General features: G+C 33.8%; 2 protein-coding genes and 1 pseudogene across 2 annotated transcripts; 2 read left to right on the plus strand and 1 right to left on the minus strand.

The window, feature by feature from the left end:
* Positions 1 to 402: 402 nt before the first annotated feature.
* Positions 403 to 4,913, plus strand: LOC123900978 (beta-amyrin 11-oxidase-like). The gene is made up of 8 exons (XM_045951565.1): positions 403 to 744; positions 1,136 to 1,619; positions 2,575 to 2,844; positions 3,266 to 3,355; positions 3,475 to 3,553; positions 3,836 to 3,942; positions 4,046 to 4,167; positions 4,343 to 4,913. Exons 1-8 carry the CDS (start codon positions 509 to 511, stop codon positions 4,434 to 4,436), a joined length of 1,482 nt encoding a protein of 493 aa, XP_045807521.1. The 5' UTR covers positions 403 to 508; the 3' UTR covers positions 4,437 to 4,913.
* A 745-nt stretch (positions 4,914 to 5,658) lies between these two features.
* On the minus strand, positions 5,659 to 7,121 carry LOC123900979 (glycine cleavage system H protein, mitochondrial). The gene is made up of 4 exons (XM_045951566.1): positions 6,853 to 7,121; positions 6,482 to 6,570; positions 6,177 to 6,347; positions 5,659 to 5,903 (listed from the first exon to the last, which is right to left on the minus strand). The coding sequence occupies exons 1-4, from the start codon at positions 6,962 to 6,964 to the stop codon at positions 5,775 to 5,777; spliced, it is 501 nt and encodes a 166-aa protein (XP_045807522.1). The 5' UTR covers positions 6,965 to 7,121; the 3' UTR covers positions 5,659 to 5,774.
* Positions 7,122 to 10,023: 2,902 nt separating this feature from the next.
* Positions 10,024 to 15,560, plus strand: LOC123900976 (annotated as a pseudogene).
* Positions 15,561 to 21,622: the final 6,062 nt, after the last annotated feature.

Raw genomic sequence — 21,622 nt, forward strand, 5'->3', positions numbered from 1 at the left:
GCTCCCGAACGAAAGATAGTAAATTTAGTAAAAAAAAACAAAAAAAACTAATAGTTATATTTACTTTTTATTTTTTAGGGTTTAATATTATTTTGCAAATATTTTGTATATTAAATGGGATGGTCCATGTTTAGTCAATATACAAAGCTCTATTAATTACTTTTCCTTGACAACTAACAAGTCAAACATGTAATAGTGTCATGTAATGATAAATCATCACAATACACAAGACCATATCATCAAAACTTTATTAATGTTTCAACATGCAAAACAAATAAATAAATAAAAAATAAAGAAACAAAAGAGTTTCAAGTTTCAACATGCAAAAGGAAGTAGGGAAAACGGTGACCACTTGGTACCATATATATATAAATACCCCCCCCCCCCCCCCCCCCCTAATGAATCTTGAACTGCAAGAATTTAAGTAGATAAGTCCCAACAATATCTCTAACTAAATTAAGGTTTATATATATTAGAGACATTGCAAAAAATCAGAAAAATATAAAAAATGGTGTTACTAGATTCACAATGGTTCATCCTAGTAGTAGCTTTGTTAGGTGGATATGCATTTGTATTTGGTTTCATTAGGAGATTGAATGAATGGTATTATGTTAGTAGGTTGGGAAAATTACCTCTCCCACTCCCACCAGGTGATATGGGATGGCCTTTCCTTGGTAACATGCCTACCTTCCTCAAAGCTTTCAAATCTGATCCTGATTCCTTCATCAATAATCTTGTTTCCAGGTACTACTCTCAATCTATAATATTTTTATTTTCAATCCGACACGGGATTGCTTTTGCCATCCAGAAAAGATCAGTGACACGTGATGTTGTCTGCGTGCTTTTCATTTTTGTGTAATTATTTTGAATATATATAAAGTTTATTAAATCTTCAATGCTACAAAGTTTATTAACAAAATTAGTTTTCTTTAATAGACGACTTGTAGTAACCATAGTACAAATTCAAATTCTCTGCAGCAGATGTGAGGTGCAACAAATGGCAGAATGGTTGAATTTTAAACTTTTGAATTTCAACAATTCTGCAAAAGTTGCACCGTGTACTGCTGCAGAGAAGCGAAAACATACATCTATAGAACTACTCATTAAGGCGACTAACTTTGTCTACATGACATAGATATGGAAGGACAGGTATGTACAGGACACATTTGTTTGGAAGTCCAAGCATCGTAGTATGTACACCAGAAACATGTCGTAAGGTTCTAACAGATGAAGAGAATCTTAAACTTGGTTACCCTTCTTCAGCAACAGCCCTTACAGGAAAAAGATCATTCCATGGAATCTCAAATAATGAACACCGTCGTTTGCGGCGATTAATAACATCTCCTATAAATGGTCATGAAGCATTGTCAAGTTATATTGGTCTTATAGAAGATATTGCTGTGAAACATTTAGAAAAGTTGTCTACAATGAACATGCCAATTGAGTTTCTTAAAGAGATGAGAAAGTTTGCTTTTGAAGTTATTACTATTATCTTCATTTCATCTGATTGTGATCATGTTGATCTTGGTTTGGTTGAGAATTTGTATATTGATTTGAACAAGGGAATGAAGTCACTTTCTATCAATCTTCCTGGATTTGCATTCCATAAAGCACTCAAGGTTAGTTAGTTAGTTAATCAAACACATATATTCATTTAAGTACAATATTTGGTGTACTATTTATGAATTATCACATGTGTTCATGTGTCAATGTTAGTGTCGTGTCTTCGCATATAGTTATTTATGAATTTATAAGTTTAGGAAACAGATTAGTTGTTGTCACGGTCATGCAGTCATCGCTTATGTAATCGTTCGATTAAGATCGGACGTTTAAAAAATACACATTTTATTTTATTTTAAAATACTAGTTAAATCAAGAACGTCCAATCTTGATGAAAATTTCTAATTCCTGGTCCATAAACTTGTACCTTGATTATAATTAATGCTAATTTTTTGTTCAGTTAGCACCGGTGGAGAGGGTATGACTGGTATTTGTCAATGTCATGCCAGCCACTTGTCATTGAGACTGCAAATAAATTAAGCAAGCTAGTAATAATAATTCTATACTATAGTTTTCGAAAGAAAAAAAAATTCTATACTATATGATATTGTTTTTTGACAAAATACTATGTGTATGTTTGGTTTCAATTCTGGAGCATCCAGAATTGATTCTGGACGTGTAGAATTGATTCTGACTTGTTTGGTTTCTCAAAAGTAGAATTGATTCTGCCTCCAGAATTGATTTTACTTGAAGCTAGAAATCGTAGCTTCTGATTCTAGAATTGATTTTTACACTCAAATTTTTTGTTCAACTCACTTTTTCATGAATATATCCAAACATAAACCACTTCAGCTTAAAATCAATTTTGGCCAGAATCAATTTTACAGAATCAATTCTGCCAAAATCAATTCTCTCCGCCGCAGAACCAAACACACGCGATATTGTTGAAGTTATCAATATATGCGATAGAAGAAAACGCAATATTCTTCATGTGATTGAGGAAATTGAGGGAATGGAATGGATTATTAATTATAATTATTGAATATATTAATTAATTTATGGTTGTATGTTTAGGCACGAAAGAAATTGCTGAAGATGTTGCAAGGTGTAGTGGACCAAAAGAGGAAGAATAATATTAATAATAATAATAATAATAGAGAGAAAAAAGATATGATGGATTTATTGATGGAAGTCAAAGATGAAGAAGGTAATATGTTGGAAGATGAAGATATTATAGATTTACTTCTTGTGTTCTTGTTAGCTGGTCATGAAAGCTCTGCTCATGGAATTTTGTGGACTATTATCTACCTCTTGGATCATCCACATGTCCTCCAAAAAACCAAGGTAATTTAAATATACTATCTCCGTCCTTAATTATAAGATCATGTTTGACAAAAATATATTATTCGCTTACCTTGTTTTGACCGTATTTTTTTAATAATATACTAGTATAATGTAAATATTAGCATATAAGATCTTGTTCAATTTGTATTGATGAGTATTTTCAAAATATTAAATTTTTATAATTTTTACTAATAGAAAATTAAAGAGATTAAAATTGTGCATTGGTACGTGCAGTGGTCAAACAGAGTCTTATAATTAGGGACGAATGTAGTACGAATTAATTAATTCATTTTAACACTTTTTTTCTTTCTTAATTTTATTTCATAGTTTATAGAAAAGGTCCACATATATACATATTATAATGTTGCATTCAAAATCAGCTATTGAATTAAAATAAAAAATAAAAAATTGAACCTTTCAGAAAGAACAAGAAGAGATCATGGAAATAAGGCCTTCCACTCAAAAAGGACTCAACATTAAGGAAATTAAGCAAATGGAGTATTTATCAAAGGTATGTAATATATGAATTCTTTCTTGTCATATTATTATTATATGGCATATTATATTACTATGTATGTGCGGTTAATACCAAAATAAAACTATGCTTTAACATGATATATTCTATATTAGGTTATTGATGAGATGCTGCGTAAAACAACTATATCGTTTGCAAACTTTAGATTGGCAAAAGTTGATGTTAATATCAATGGTAAGTTATTCAATTTCATATATTTATTTACGTTGTTTTCCTCATTTGATAATTTTGTACACCATTACAATTTCTTCGATTTTAAGTTATGGTTGCGGTCGCAGTTTGCAACAAACTTTTAGTTGTGGACAAATATGGTCAGTGCGGTTGCAATTATGATTTTAGAGATCTCTAAAATATTTAAGAAAAATGGTCCAAAAAAAATATATATTTAAGAAATGGCTGCAGTAATTTGAAACCATGCCCCCTAGCATTAAAAGAAAACTAAATGAAAAATTGTAGGTTATACTATACCAAAAGGATGGAAAGTACTAGTTTGGAATAGAGGTGTTCACATGGATCCTGAAACTTACTCCAACCCAAAGGAATTTGATCCTTCAAGATGGGAGGTATGTACATAATTAATTACTATTAATTATTTTTAATTTTTCTTTAATGCATTGGTGAATTTAATTTAATGAACAAAATATGTACTTAAACAATATGGTGCAGAATTACAAAGCAAGAGCAGGATCATTCCTTCCATTTGGATTAGGAAGCAGATTTTGTCCTGGAAGTGATTTAGCTAAACTTGAGATAACTATTTTCCTTCATCATTTTCTTCTTAATTACAGGTTAATTAATACACTTGCTTCCATTTTGATATCATTGATTTACTATTGAAGCATGCAAAAGAATAAAATAATGTTACAATTTGCCATGTCATGTAAAGTTCTATATAGCTAGATATTCATATGCTAAGAAATTAAAAATAAGTAAATAATCCATTTAATTTGGTTTAATGTACAGGATGGAAAGACTTAATCCAGATTCTCCAATTACCTACTTGCCAGTGCCAAGACCTACAGACAATTGCCTTGCAAGGATTATAAAAGTAACTTAAATCATGGGATTTATAAGACTCTTGTAATTAAACAAGGGCAAGAAACATGTGGCAATGTTATAGGTTGTTTGGTCTCACAGTGACTATGTTTGAATTACGGTGATCTACCATGATTTTGCATAAGCTACGAATTATAACTTTTAGAAAATTACGACGGATCATCGTAATTCTGACATACCTACCGTAATACCAAATATATATATTTAGATGTTCCTAACTCTTAGTATATATTCTTGTTAATTACATTATATAACATATTTAAATAAAGTTCAAGCCATAGGGTTTAGTTTAGGCCATGGAATTTTAATAATTTACAATAGCCCATGTGATAGGCTAGGAAAGAGAGAAATCAAATGTTGGTACTTTGTTGTTATTGAATTTTGACTTTGATTATAATGAGTTTGTCCGTACTTGTTAATTATTGAAATAAATTCATGTCAAGTAACCGAGTCATGAAATTTCAAAATTAAGAAAAAAGTGGCTCTTGCCCAACCTACCTCAATTCCCATCAACCTCAAATTATTTCAAGTCAATTTCTCACAAGCTTTTCTTGGCTTCTTCTTATTTTATTAGTCTTTGATTTTATGCTAAGGCTTTAAAGTCATCTCAACAAATGGTAACTCATTTTACTTGTTCTCTTCTATTGGGTAAAAGACTTGCCTCCTTTTAACTTGGGTGTTGCCTCTCAAAGCTTCAATCTATTTGAAGATTTATAAGGGAAAAAATATACATTTGACTAGACAAGATGAAGAAGAAAAGTTGACTTGGTTATCAAGTAAAAAAAGATTACGCAAATCCAAAAAATGGGTCGGTTGCTCGAGCCCAAATGTTTATTAGGTTTCGATTGGGGTGCGTGGGGTGAAAGCCCCTACAGTACATTTTAGAAATAATTGTTGTAATTTGAACTTTAATATTTAAATATAAGTTGTATACCATAAACCTCGTGCTTGAAATAACAGAAAGGGAATAACAGCGGTTATGCAGTCAAAAACGTAAGCACAATTAGTTGAACTTCAAATATCAAACATCGTGTGTTTCTTTGTTTGCGTTTTCATATTTCTATTCTTTTGAACATGTTGTTCTAACTTGTAACATAATGCATACATAATGCATCCAAGTGAAAATAATAATGGATAGAAGTAAAAAAGAAACTTAAATTTGCTTCTTAATTATAGGACTAGATATATAGACTGACACATTAAAGTGTCGGTGACAATAATAATAGCATGAAAAAAACAATAACTTGAAGCAATTCTATTGCACTTGAAGAAAGTAGATAACAAGATCATAGTACATATATGAAAAAACAGTCAGTCCCATAATGTTTTCAAATTAAGTTCAATGTGCAGCATCTTCTTCTTCACAAAATTTTGTGTACTCCTTTGCACCCAACAATGATTCTAATTCAGATGGATCACTTGGCTTTATTTTGATCATCCATCCATCTTCATATGGGCTTGAGTTAATCTTAAAGTAACAAAAGCAGAAAATTAAATAAGTATGAGCATGCATAATTAAACACTTGCATAAGGATATGAGAATAGCTTATAATATGTGTCCAAGCCTATGTTTGGTATCACAGTGAATATGACAGAATCACGGTGCTACATAGTATTGCTTTTGAAAAATCACAATAGATCACTGTGATACCAAACATACACTAAGTTGTTTTCAGCTTATTTTTCACATATATATTACCATTATCTAACAAAAAATTACAGTGAAGAGTGAATGAATTACCAGGCCAGGTTTTCCAGTGAGCTTATCATTAACCTCAACAATCTCACCAGAAATTGGAGAGTTTACATCACTTGTTGCCTTAACACTTTCAACTGCTCCGAAACCATTACCCTTTGTAACTGAACCACCAGGTTCTGGAAGCTCAACAAACACAACCTCTCCAAGATGGTCCTGCAAACCAACAACTTCAATTAATTCAACAGCTTAACCTAAATTATAGTTAAAAGTCTAATTCAACACGCGTACATACTTAAGGTAGTAGCTCAGCGATAAGAGTTTAGCCTTATAACGTCAAGTTAACTAACCTGAGCATGGTCAGAGATGCCAATTGTGGCTACTGAGCCTTCATGCTTAACCCATTCATGTGAAGATGTGTACTTGAGTCCATCCAAGACTACAAAATTTGACCAAAAATAAATGTTACATCTTATAAATTCAAATTTGATATTTTCTTTTTGGCTTTCACCACCAGTTTAATCTGGTTGCGAGGGGTCGAATCGTGGTCATCCATACCAAGTTTAACGTCAATTACCACTGAACCAACTGACGATTGGTAATTCAAATTTGATTTTATATATGCAAGATAATTTACACATAAATGAAAGGCAAACAGACAACAAGTTACGCTCATAACAAAACATATAAGGTAAATGTGAAGAGAATAGGGTATATATACCACTAGAGAAACATCTGGAGATGGAAAAGGGAGGGGAGAGATGTAATCTTGAAGCAGAAGAAGAGAGTTTGAGAGCATTGGCAGTTGAAGAAGCCCACATCCTCAGTGCCATTGTTGTGCTTATGCTTCTTTGTTTGTGTTTGTGATGTTGGTACAATAATGATAATGATAAAAATAAGAGTGAAATGATCAGAATGAGATAGAGGTGTTAAAGTATGTGTGTGTGTGTGTGTGTGTGTTTTCCTTTTCCCCAAACATATTATCTTGGATGAATGGTCGATAGCGAATGCCTCATCCTTTGTTTGTACACTCAAAATATCATCCTCTTTTACTTTACTTTATTAATATAACACTTCAAAAATAACTTTACTTTATAACAACTGTCGAGAAAATTAAATATTTAAGTATTCTAATTAGAATGATGATATAATTCACTAATCTATCTAGTTATATATTACTAACAAGTATGAATAGAAGTAAGTTACACAATCCCGTATGAGGTATGGTTTTGGGGATCTTATTTTTATTGATCAGTTTAAACATGTTATTGCCATCTCCTAAAATTTGATTAAGTCACTATGTTCAATCACTTAGGCTTATAGTTCCGACGGTTGAGTGACTATGTGTTTGGGCAGATGGTATATTCATACGTTCATTGGGATTATAGTTCCTACGGTTGAGTGAGCTGGTGTTTGGGTAGAGGCAGGGTACATTAATGTTGATTACCTACTTCTAACTATTTGATAGAGTAATTTTCTTCTTGAGTTATGGATTGTTCGTCGGTATTATTTTTACCCATAGTTAGAAAGTTTGTACCAATTGATATGGACTCTTCATCCTTTTTTCCTATACTCTTCTTCCAAATATCTTTCCATAAATGACATATCAATAGAGATAAAAACTCGGCTTCAGATAACAGTTAAAAACTAATTATTCTTAAACCGAAAAGTCAATTGTTCCAGAATTTTCTTCTAGTAATTATTTCTCGCATAAACTCAATTATCGCACCCTCCATAATAGAGATGGAAAACGAAACAAAGAGTAGTTAGCATAGTTAAGTTTTGCAAAAGAGACGATCACTTAATAAGTATCACATAAAGCTTTTAAGTAAAATAATATAAACCGTTGAATGAACAGAGATCGGGAGTTATTATTTGGTGTCAAAATAAAGTTTGACACCTAATGTAAACGAATCCTAACTCCTAATATATTATAATAACTTAGTGGAGTCGCTAAGTGTCTATACTTACCCCATAATTCGAGCGGGGTTATTCCCCCATTTATTTTCATTTCAATTCATTTAACTTTTCATTTCCCCAAATAAAATAAAAAACCCAAATCTCAAACCCCAACATACTAAAAAACTCTTCTCCTTTCTCATCTCGCAAACAGACTCCACCACCACATACACCCTCATTGGAAAATCTTCGACCAGTGACCACCATCACTCGCCTCTCACCACCGGCCGCCACCTATCTCTCTCTCTCTCTCTCTCTCTGCTCGGCCGAGTTTTCAAATCTCTTTCACGGAAAAGTCAGTCGCCACCTCCCATCTAACGATCCACCTGATGTAGTCGAAAGTGTTGTTACTACCACTTGTGAATCAACACGCAACTCTAATTTATTAAACCTTCGTGATCAAGCTAATTTTAAACCTTCCAGCACTCTTCACAATTTTGCTACATATGCCCTTCGTATTACCAAACATTTAAAAACCCACAAGTCCACTCGCCATGCTCACCACTCAAAACACCACCACAACGTGCTATTAAATTTCATATAGCTGCTCGACCTAGCTAAAAGTCACGTGTCCTTATAATTTTAGGTACTTATCATGTATTCTTAGGACATCGATTATATATGAGAAAAATGTTAGATTTATAAAAGAGTTTGCTTGTGTATAGAAGCTTATAATATAAAAGATTTTGGTCCTTAAAGTATAATTCAATGTCACATTAGTACTTGAATGTATCGAAATGACAAATTCATCCCCAGTATTTCATTTTATAGTATATTTTGTTGGGCGAAATTGACCAACAAATAATACATTCAAGAACTAAATTGACTACTTAAAAATATATTCAAGTACCAAAATGACTAATAAAAAAATATTTCTGGATCTGTTTGCAATTTGAATATATTCAAAGACTAATGTAACAACGAATTACACATTTAAGTACCAAAATTATTGTTTGCCCCAAAATCTTTTCTAAAACATTGGTTGTTGATGGAAATTTTTAGTATGAGCCAGCAACATGTCCTAATTTCTATTTTTTGTTGACAAATAAAAGAAATTAGATCAACAAACGACGGAGACACCAAATCTGCACCCAAAATATTAATTCATTAGGTTAATGAGTACTAATGTGACACAAGCAAACTCTAAACCCTAATTTGTTTTCCCTCCATTTTATCTTGCAATTTTTATTAAAAAATAATACAATTTTGTCTTGACTAAGATTCAAACTTGCAACCCTCCAGTGCAAGGCAATATTTCCAACCACTATGGCAAGTATACCAATTGTGATTAAAATTATGTGCAATAATTGATAAGCACCATCAATTTTAAAAGTATATCATATCAAAATTATTGTTGACTATATTATTCATCACGAAATATTTTTATGTCTTTCTTGATCAATGATTTTTTTTCTACCGGATCATAAATTTATAGAATAATTATCATGTGAGATTTGAAAAGTTATTATCATGCGTGATTTGGAAAGTTATATATATATATATATATATATATATATATATATATATATATATATATATATATATATATATATATATATATATATATTCTCATACTATAACACCTTCAACAATATTGAAATCTATTAAAAAACAAAAAGCATTTTTCACATTTCGATGTCTCATGTTAACAACTTCACCACAATTTGACTTAATTTATTCAGAGGTGTGTATAAACTTTCATTCTGTTTTGTGATTTATTATCTTTATTCCTGAAATCGATATTGTTTTAAAACTTTAAATTTATATATATATATATATATATATATATATATATATATATATATATATATATATATATATATATATATATATATATATATATATAAACAGGTCCTTTGAATCTCAATCCTTTATCCGATCGGGTCAATTATTTATATTTAATTTTATTTTATATGTTATTTCTATTAAAATTATGATACCGAGTATTGATATTAGGATTTTCACACACGACACAATTTTGCATTTAGTCAGTCACAATGATCGTGTTACAACAAATTTCTATACATCTGATAATGAAAGCGACAAGTCACAATGTTTTGATGAAATAAAGATGTATTATGACTGTAGATATTTGTCGGCATGTGAAGCTGCGTCGAGGATATTTTCTTTTGATATACACTATAGAGAGCCTACAGTTGAGCGGCTTAATTATCATCTTGAAGATGAGCACACTGTTTTATTTGAAGATAACGAGCGTATTGAAGACGTTCTAAACAAACCAAAGAGTCGCAATCAAAATTTTTGGCATGGATCGATGCAAACAAGAAATTTCGAGAGGCAAAAAATTTAACATATAATCAATTCCCAACTAAGTTTGTGTGGAAAGAAAATTTGCATCAGTGGGCTCCAAGACAAAGAGGTTTTTCACCTGGTGCAGGTGAAATGTTTTATTTGAGGACGTTGTTAAACTACGTCAAAGGTCCTACTTCTTTTGATGAATTAAAAATAGTGGATAATTTCAAATATGATAATTTCAAGGAAGCCTGTTTTGCAAGGGGTTTGCTGGATGATGACAAGGAGTATATAGAGGCAATAAAAGAGACAAGCCACTGGGGTTCAGGGACTTTTTTAAGGATATTGTTTGCAACATTATTGGTGTCAGATCAGCTGACCAAGCCAGAAATAGTTTGGACAAGTACTTCACACCTTTTGATTGATGACATTTTGCACAAACAGAGACGCTTGTTTGGTGCTCCAAGTATAAAATATTTTCAGCTATTTCTATAAAACCATACTTATTAGTTGTTTATTTTTTTACTCATGTAACCTTGCTTATATCATTTTTTAAATTATTTATTATGCAGTTTATTAAATTGTAGTTTTTTAGGCAGTGGTCTAATTTTTGAAGTAGCGAATTACTAAGGAATTAATGAGGAGTGGTATTAGGAAATGGTTGCGTTAAGGAATGCAAATGTTAGTTGAAAGATTACTTGGGAACAGAATAGTCGTATTGAGACTCGACTCAATGATTGGAGGTATGTGAGAAAAGGAATTTGACGGTTAGAAACGATAATTTCTAGGATGTGTCGAGGAAGATTTGAGAATGTTGGTCATCAAGTGATTGTTGGTTATCGAGTGATAAGTTGGAATAAAATTCGAATATGAATAAGTGGTGTACCACGGTTAAGTGATTCATGAGGGAATCAGAGACTTATAGGATTTGTGGAGTTGTGGAGTATTCCACGGGAGTACCTTTTCGGAGTGTGTTCAATTGGTTGTACCAGTTTTAGGGTAACGTTGTGAGGTCGTAGAATGTGAATCTATGGATGTTTCGTGCGAAGTTGACGTTTTAGCGGTTTGATAAGAATGGTTTATGCCGATATCATGATTGTTGACTATCTATCGACAAATTGAGGAACTGGCCGTCCTTGATCTCTTGTTGATAAATGGACAAAAATTGTGTTGGATGGGATAAACTAATTTTGTCAAACTTAGTAGTGTGTAGTGTTTTGAGCGTTTCGTTGGAGAGTCGGATACAGGAGTTATCCGGAGTTGTTTTAGTAGCATAATTTTCGAGGGCGAAAATCTTTTAAGTGGGGGAGAGTTGTAACGACCCAATTTTCATATTATCATTTTTATGTGTTAAAATATTTTATTTAACGTGTCATTTTAATTAAGATAGTAACTTTAAGTTATTTATCGAGAGTTTTAGTTAACGCGCGAGTTAGTGAGAGTTAACGCGAGTTGGGCCAAGTTAGTGGGCTTGAGGCCCAATGGGCCTTGTCTCATGAGTGGGGGGCGCTACTTATAGCCCATTAGAGAGAGAAAGTTTCATTTTCTTGTTTTTGGGAGAATGAAGAGAGAAGGGAGAGCATGAAGCTAGAGCAAGAGCTTGGAGAAGGGATTCGAGGAGCAATCTTCGTGAGTTCGTCGATCCAAGGTAAGAGAGTAGATTTCATATTCGTGGGTGACTCGAGGAAGGGGAGAATGTCGATTTCTCCTCACCCGAACTTCCTCCACCCCATTTTCGTTTTAGCTTGGAATGGATTTTCTTGATGGAAATCGTTCCTAAGGTTCTCATTATGTTTAACATGCTTTTAACATGATTAATGAAAGGATTTAATGGGTAAAAAACGAGTTTATGAAAGATTAAACTCAAGAACTTTGTGTTCTTGAGAGTTTTGATGAAAAAGTGTTCAATCTTTACTTTTTCGATGTTTATGATGTAGATCTGAGAAATGGACTGTCCTTTTGTGTTTATCCATGTTTGTTATGCTTGAATACAAACTCTTTTGGGATTTATAACATGAAAAATGGGATTTTTGGGTGATTTGGTGTAGAAAACGCCAGAGTTTCGCCCCAGGCGAAAATGTTTCGCCTCAGGCGAAAATATTTCGCCCCAGGCGAAAATGTTTCGCCCCAGGCGAAAATGTTGCAGATTTCACAAATTTTCATCTGCTGTCTTCCTTTGCATGTATTTTCAAATCAGTGTCTTATTCTTACATGATTGTTGATGCATGTTGATGCTTATAATGCTCATTGCTAATCGTTAATTGATTGTTAATCATGTATGAAGTATAAATGAAGTATATTAAGGTGTTAATCAACTTAATAAAGAAGGATATTAGAATTATGTTATTCTAATAAAGACGGATATTAAGGTATTGATTATCTTAATAAAGACGGACGTTGGATAGTGTTCCACGTTATTGTTGACGGGCTATATGCCAAAATTGTTGATGAATATATTCATGAGTTTTGAGTGCATGCATCATGAATATTTAGGGATATTGGCTTGTCCAATAAAGAAGGATATCGAACTATATTTGTTTGATAAAGACGGATATCGGAGGTGAAATACTCTGATAAAGACGATGGTACCACATGCATTAGAGGTGTCTAGAGGACATAACATGAATGTGAAGCATTAGATTGCATTAGGGATTATGTGTGCATTTTATAATAAATGATGTTTGACACATACTTGGTAAATGTTGATTGTTAATCCGTATGTGAGGAGCAGAGTCCGTCATGACTATAAAATGAACAACGCAGGGTCCGTCATGACCATAATCTGAACAATGTATTTGTTGATGTTTTGGTATTGTCCGAGACGACGTGAAACTATATGTTTGGTGTATTTTGTGGATGATTGATTAGGTGATAAATGAAGTATATGCATGATATATGAATATGCATGAATGATGGTGATGTATATGTATAATGTATGATTATGCATGTTTTTATGAAGAAGTGTTTAAGTACCATTTACTTACACTTGTATATTCTGAGTATGTTATCTAACTCTCTTTTATGTGTTATGTGCTGGACCGTTGGGGGTCCAGATTTACAGGTTTTGTGGTATTCGATGTCGAGTCGTCGGTGAAGCTCTGCTCTGATTGTGACACGGGAAAAAGGGGTTTTATATGTATATAGAGTCTCCTTATCTAGGTTGTTTTGTATAGCTAATAAATACATTAGTTGATTTAACATTTGTATAAACAAGTATTTTTACTAATTAACTACATTAGTATTATTTTGGTAGAGGAGTGTAATACTCGAACCGACATTCAATAAATTAAATGTGATTTTCCGTTGCGTATTTTGAAAAAGATTTTACTAAGGTAGAAATATATAAATAATGGGTTTGGGTGTTACAAATTTTGTCAAAAAAAAAAAAAGAATTGATATTTTTTATAAATACCCTTTATTTTTACGTTAATGTATCCAAACATAAATCAATTATGTTTAACTCACTTTTAACAAAAATCAAATCTATCAAACTCAATTATGTTAAATCAATTTTTTTTGCAATACAACCAAACACAACCATAGTCATGTCACTAATCATATTCATTATTTTGATTTTAACATTGCATATTTAATATTAACCGATGATCAATTTATACAATATGCACTAGCAGATATTGAGATGATGTTACGTAGTTGTGGGAAAAGTTTAAAAGATTATCCTCCAATGCCTAGAGCAGACACATCAATAGTTCTCGATATACAAAATAGTTTAATACACGATGAATTGAATTATAACAGACAATCATTAGCTGAGGAACATGTTAGATTGATGTCAACTATGACTTCAAAACAACGTAAAGTATATGACACAATCATGACAAGAGTTAACGAAAACAAATCTGATGTGTTTTTTCTTTATGGTTATGGCGGTACAGGGAAAACATTTATCTGGAGGGCCATGTCAGCCACATTACGCTCAAAAGATGAGATAGTTTTAACAGTTGCCATAAGTGGGATCGCTGCATTGCTTATACCTGGCGGTAGAACAACACATTCAAGGTTTTGTATTCCTCTCAACACCATAGTTCCTAAAATCCCTTTGGCGCTATTAATACAAAATGCATATGGGATGAAGCACAAATGATGCACAAACACTGTTTAGAAGCTGTTGATCGAACTTTAAAAGATATTCTCAAGTCTGTTGATGAAAAAAATAAACACATTCCCTTTGATGGAAAAGTTGTTGTTTTTGTCGGAGATTTTAGACAAATTCTACCAGTAATACCCAAAGGTACAAGGCCAGAAGTTGTTCATGCTACTATTAATTCTTCGATTTTTTGGAATTTTTGTGAAGTTTTAACATTGAGTAAAAACATGAGGCTTATTGGTGGTGCTTCGAGTGCAGACGTTGAACAAAGAAGATTGTTTTCTGAATGAGTTTTGGGTGTTGGCGATGGAGAAATTGGAGATGACAATGACGATGATTTAAAACTTGAAATTCCATCAGATTTATTGATTTCAAATTCAGGTGATCCTCTTGCTTCTATCGTTGAAAGCACCTATCCACAATTTTTACAAAACATAACGATATAACGTATTTCCAAAATAGAGCTATACTAGCTCCAAAAAATTCAATAGTCGGACAATAAATGATTATATATTGGATTTAATTCCTGATGAAGAAAAAACATATTTGAGTTATGATACTTCACTCACACAAAATGTAGACGGTCAAATAGTGGATGATGTTCATACTCCCGAATTTTTTAACACGATTTCTACGCTGGGACTTCCAAATCACAAGTTAGACTTAAAGTTGGAGTTTCAGTTATGCTATTAAGGATTTTGAATCAAAAATTAGGATTATGCAATGGAACAAAACTTATTATTACGAGATTGAGAAAACGTGCTCTTGAAGGAAAAATTATTTCAGGAAGTAATATTGGTGATCAGGTTTTCATACCTAGATTTTCTCTGACACCATCTGACGTGAGAATTCCTTTTAAATTTCAACGGAGACAATTTCCTATAATGATTTCTTTTGTGATTACTATTAATAAGAGTCAGGGATAATCTTTAAAGCATGTTGGGATATATCTTCTGTCGCCATTGTTTTCACATGGTCAGTTGTATGTTGCAATTTCAAGAGTTACTTCTAGAAAATGATTAAAAATATTGATCATTGATGACGATGGTGAAGATACGACTAAGACTTCGAATGTGGACTATAAGGAAGTGTTCCGTAATATAACATAATTTTCTTTGTATGAATATTTTTCCAAAACTATTGTTGAACTATCGTTTAATGTTACTCAACTTTTTTCATATACCTTACATTATTGGAATTATCATATCTTATTTAATCATTATATATCTTACAGCTAATCAGACCTGTGCACCGCACGGGTCGATGTTCTAGTAAATTTAAAGGATTGGAACTCTTTTTTTTTTTTAATAAACTTTGAGAATATATTTTTGCCTTTAAACCAAACTCTTGTCGAGACTTTAGCATTGAGGAATTCCAATCAAGAAATTAAGACATTATTAAAAGACAAAATAAAATAAATAAAAAGCATAAAATCATAAAAAATCATAATCTAATTTCCCTTCTATCCACACTGAAATTCCTGGCATACAGTGGACAGGTGTTGATCAAGGTGTATCAACACTTGTCTGTTATAGACAGATGTTGTTACCGGTGCACCAACACTTGTCTATAAACAGAGCACTTAACATAAAACAATAAAAACAGTAAAGTAAATAACACACAAGAGTTGTTAACCCAGTTCAGCCTAAAGCCTACTCTGGGGGATACCAATCCAGGAATGAAGTCCACTATCAGCAGTATTACTTCGAAGCTAAACTCACCCGTTTACAACTTCTCACTTAATCACTACCCAATGACACTTCTACCTAGGAACTCCTAGATATGAGACCCCGTCCCAATTTCCACCTTAACAACACACTCAGCGTTGTTATCAATTTCAACGATTACAAAAGGTGGAGACACACTCCTATGAAAACTAAGATTCACTCTTGCTTAAAAGCTTGCGAGCAAATCACACAACACACTAGAACAATCTCCGTACTTCAAAGCTTAGGAGAAGTTCACACTTACAACTCAGTAAAACACAGGTCCTAAGCTTGCATCAATGAGATACAAGAAAGACTCACAATTAACACTCTAAAATCCCTAAAACACACGCTTTGTAAGACATGATTTTAGATGCTTGAAACCATATGCTTGCCTTCGTATTTATAGTAGTAGAACGACTTGGGCTTCAAGACAAAATTAGGGCTTCTAGAATTGCGGCAGCAGCTGATATATTTTTGAAAATAATAGTTCTATTTTTGAAACACAAAAATATATTTTCCAAAAATATAATTCCTTTAGAAAATATAACTAGGGTTTGGCTGCCTCCTGAAACACATTAAACACGTACGCCTTCCTCTGTAAGAAACCTTGAAACAATTCTTCAATCAAATCTTCAAAAGATTGAGTAGAAATTAAAACCCGCTAGCTGGCGCGCACAGATACACAGACAGGTGTTGTTCCAAAGTGTACCCACATTTGTCACAACACTTAGGGTTAGCACATATGTCTCAACACTTGGCTAAAATATGTTTTTGCAAAATGTAGCCAACATACAAAAACCCAACAATCTCCCCCTTTGGCAAACAGGGTTTTATCATTGCCACCTTTCTTGTATCCATGGCTGACAAGAAAATCAGTCAATCTTTCATACCATGCTCTAGGGGCTTGCTTTAAGTCATAGAGAGTTTTCTTTAGTTTGTAGACATGATTAGGAAAACTTGAATCTACAAACCCTTTTGGTTGTTCAACATATACCTCTTCATTTAGATAGCCATTTAGGAATGCACTCTTTACATCCATCTGATATAACTTGAATTTTAAGATGCATGCCACAGCCAAGAGCAATCTTATGGACTCCAAACGAGCAACTGGAGCAAAAGTTTCATCAAAGTCTACTCCTTCTATCTGGGTGTATCCTTGTGCCACAAGTCTGGCTTTATTTCTAGTAATATCACCATTTTCATCAGTTTTGTTCTTGTAGACCCACTTTGTACCAATAACATTTATACCATCTGGTCTAGGTACTAGATCTCATACCTCACTTCCTTTGAACTGAGTTAGTTCCTCCTGCATAGCATTGATCCAGTATTCATCAGTCAAGGCTTCTTTAACATTCTTTGGTTCAATCTTGGATATGAAGCATGAGTTAGAGATTGCTTCTTTTGATCTTCTTGTTGTAATTCCTTGATTTGGATTTCCAATGACAAGTTCCAGAGGATGATTCTTCTGTGTTCTAGTAGATGGTCCCTTGTTTGGTCTAGGAGCCTCTGCAGTAGATTCAGAAAGTTGATCAGGTTCAGGTTCAGTTTGATCATCATCGGGTGCGGGGACAGGTGTGATAACATCTGTCTCTTCAGCTGGATCTGCACTTGTTGTATCACTATCATCAACAACAACATTGATTGATTCCATCATAGTTCTTGTTCTGGAGTTAAAAACTCTGTAGGCTCTGCTGTTGGTTGAGTAACCTAAAAATATCCCCTCATCACTTTTGGGATCCAATTTTCTCCTAGGTTCTCTATCTGCCAAAATGTAACATTTTGATCCAAACACATGGAAATATTTCACAGTAGGCTTTCTATTCTTCCATAGTTCATACAATGTTGTAGCAGTACCTTTTCTTAATGTTACTCTATTGTGAATGTAACATGCTGTATTCATGGCTTCAGCCCAGAACTTGTAAGGAAGATTTTTTGCATGCAGCATCACTCTAGCAGATTCTTGTAAGGTCCTGTTCTTTCTTTCAACCACACCATTTTGTTGGGGTGTAATTGGTGAAGAAAATTCATGAGCTATTCCTTCAACAGCACAAAACTCAGCAAATTTAGAGTTTTCAAACTCCTTACCATGGTCACTTCTGATTCTTACAAAACCACAATTTTTCTCCTTTTGAAGTTGTAAGCAAAGATTTTTGAATTCTTCAAAAGTCTCAGATTTTTCCCTAATGAAATTGACCCAAGTGTATCTAAAGAAGTCATCAACAACAACAAAAACATATTTCTTGCCTCCAAGACTCTCAACTTGTATGGGCCCCATCAGATCCATATGTAGTAACTCAAGAACTCTAGAAGTGGACAAGTGTTGCAACTTCTGGTGCGACACTTTGGTTTGCTTCCTAATCTGACATTCACCACAGATGTTTCCTTCCTGTATCTGTAGACTTGGTAGTCCTCTGATAGCTTCTTCAGATATGGCTCTCTTCATACTCTTCAGGTTAAGGTGTCCTAATTTTTGATGCCACAGCTTAACCTCTTCATCTTTAGTTAAGAGACATGTAGATGCATTGGCTTCTTCAAGAGGGACCCACAAGTAGCAATTATCCTTTGATCTAACACCCTTCATAAGGATGTCTCCTCCATTATTGCTGACAAGACATTCATTTTTTGTAAAGTTGACTTGCATGCCTTGATCACATAGTTGGCTTATACTGATTAGGTTGGCAGTTAGCCCTTTTACAAGGAGAACATTTTCAAGTTTTGGCAGACCATGGTCAATCAGTCTTCCAATACCTTTAATTTCCCCCTTTGCTCCATCTCCAAATGTCACAAAACTTGTTGCATAAGATTTTACCTCCTTTAAATACTTTTCAACACCAGTCATGTGTCTGGAGCAACCACTATCAAAGTACCAATCTTCTTTTGATGAGGCTCTGAGAGAAGTATGAGCAATCAAACTTTTCTCACTACTTTCAGCTGTATACTCCTTGATATTGGTTGTATCATCCTGTTGCTTCCATTCCATCCTTGTTTTAGTAATGGATGGAGCAGACTCTTGAAGAAATTCACTTGGATACCCATACAATTTGTAGCAGTAGGGCCTTATGTGCCCTTTTCTTCCACAGTGATGACATCTCCATGAGTGGTACCTGCTTCTGTGTCTAGGTATAAATCTAGGTCTCTGCCATCTTTGCTGATGTGGTGCCATATGTGGTAACACTTGTCTCTGCTGTCTAGGAGACAGGTGTGGCGACATTCTGTCATGCATTTTTGGAGAAGGTTGCTTACTTATCTCAGGCATGTATTTCCCTTCTTTGTTGTAATCCATAATCCTATTAACATTTTTATATTCATACCCAATGCCTGTTTTGGCTCTACTAGGAGTAGGTAATGTTTCTAGGATTTCATCTAGATCAGTTCCTTTGAATAGCCTAAGAACATGCTTCTTTAAATTCTCAAGATGAGAGTTTAATTCAGTTACCTCTTCATTCAGATGGGCTATCTCAGTCAGTTGTTTGACCTTGTCTGCTTCTAAGTTGGTGATAATTGCCTTCTGTTCCTCAATGGTCTTCAATCTTTCTTCACATTTAGCACTAAATTCAGAGATTTTTGACAGATTGGCAGTTTTCTCAGTTTGCAACTTAGTAATTGTTTCTTTTTGCTTTTCTGAGACTCTGCAGACTTCTTCACTCTTCAGACATAGTTTTTTATATGATTCAGCAAGTTCATCAAAGGTCAGTTCTTCATCACATGATTCAGTGTCAGATGTGCATACACTTGTCAATGCATGTATAGCCTTTGCAGCATCAGCTTCTCCTTCAGAATCTTCATCTGACCAAGTTACAGTTAACCCCTTCTTCTGTTTCTTCAGGAAGGTTCCACATTCACTTCTAATGTGACCATACCCCAAAAGAACCATTGCATCAGAGATGCTAATTTCAGACTCTGTGTCACTCTGTTGATCTTCTTCCTCAGCATTCGAGACAAAAGCAATGCTTTTGTTTTTCTTATCCGTCCTTTCATTTGTAGCTACCTCATAAGTTTGTAATGAACCAACCAGTTCATCCAGCTTCATTTCTGTGATATCCTTGGCTTCTTCTATAGCTGTGACTTTCATGTCAAACTTCTTAGGTAAAGACCTAAGCATTTTCCTTACCAGCTTTTCTTCAGGTATCTTTTCTCCCAAGGCATCAAATTGATTATCATAATCAAGTATGGTCATGTGAAAATCCTGAATAGTTTCATCATCATTCATCCTTAGATTCTCAAACTTAGTGGTTAGGAGTTGTAGCTTTGACATCTTCACTTTAGAGGTACCTTCATGAACAGTCTCAAGGATGGTCCAAGCTTCCTTAGCAGAGACACACTTTTTGATGAGTCTGAATATGTGTTTGTCAACACCATTATATAGTGCATATAATGCTTTTGAGTTTGCAAGAGCAAGCTCATCCTCTTCTTTGGACCATTCTTCAGCAGATTTAAACTCAAGAGTTGGTTTACCATCTTTGTCCATCTTCACAGGTGGAGTCCACCCTCTCAGAACTGCCTTCCATGTCTTGCTATCAATTTGTTTTAGAAAGGCCATCATGCGGGACTTCCAATAGTCATAATTTGAAGCACCAACCAGAAGAGGTGGTCTGGTAACAAACCCTCCTTCTTTGTCCATCCCTGCCAGAAAAAGTTTCCCTGGAGCTCACCCTAAAATTCAGAACAGGGTGCCTACTCTGATGCCAATTGAAATTCCTGGCACACAGTGGACAAGTGTTGATCAAGGTGTATCAACATTTGTCTGTTGTAGACAGATGTTGTTACGGTGCACCAACACTTGTCTATAAACAGAGCACTTAACATAAAACAGTAAAAACAGTAAAGTAAATAACACACAAGAGTTGTTAACCCAGTTCAGCCTAAAGCCTACTCTGGGGGATACCAATCCAGGAATGAAGTCCACTATCAGCAGTATTACTTCGAAGCTAAACCCACCCGTTTACAACTTCTCACTTAATCACTACCCAATGACACTTCTACCTAGGAACTCCTAGATATGAGACCCCGTCCCAATTTCCACCTTAACAACACACTCAGCGTTGTTATCAATTTCAACGATTACAAAAGGTGGAGACACACTCCTATGAAAACTAAGATTCACTCTTGCTTAAAAGCTTGCGAGCAAATCACACAACACACTAGAACAATCTCCGTACTTCAAAGCTTAGGAGAAGTTCACACTTACAACTCAGTAAAACACAAGTCCTAAGCTTGCATCAATGAGATACAAGAAAGGCTCACAATTAACACTCTAAAATCCCTAAAACACACGCTTTGTAAGACACGATTTTAGATGCTTGAAACCATATGCTTGCCTTCGTATTTATAGTAGTAGAACGACTTGGGCTTCAAGACAAAATTAGGGCTTCTAGAATTGCGGCAGCAGCTGATATATTTTTGAAAATAATAGTTCTATTTTTGAAACACAAAAATATATTTTCCAAAAATATAATTCCTTT

This window comes from Trifolium pratense, unplaced genomic scaffold, assembly GCF_020283565.1.
Source record: "Trifolium pratense cultivar HEN17-A07 unplaced genomic scaffold, ARS_RC_1.1 scaffold_143, whole genome shotgun sequence".
Classification (NCBI taxonomy): domain Eukaryota; kingdom Viridiplantae; phylum Streptophyta; class Magnoliopsida; order Fabales; family Fabaceae; genus Trifolium; species Trifolium pratense.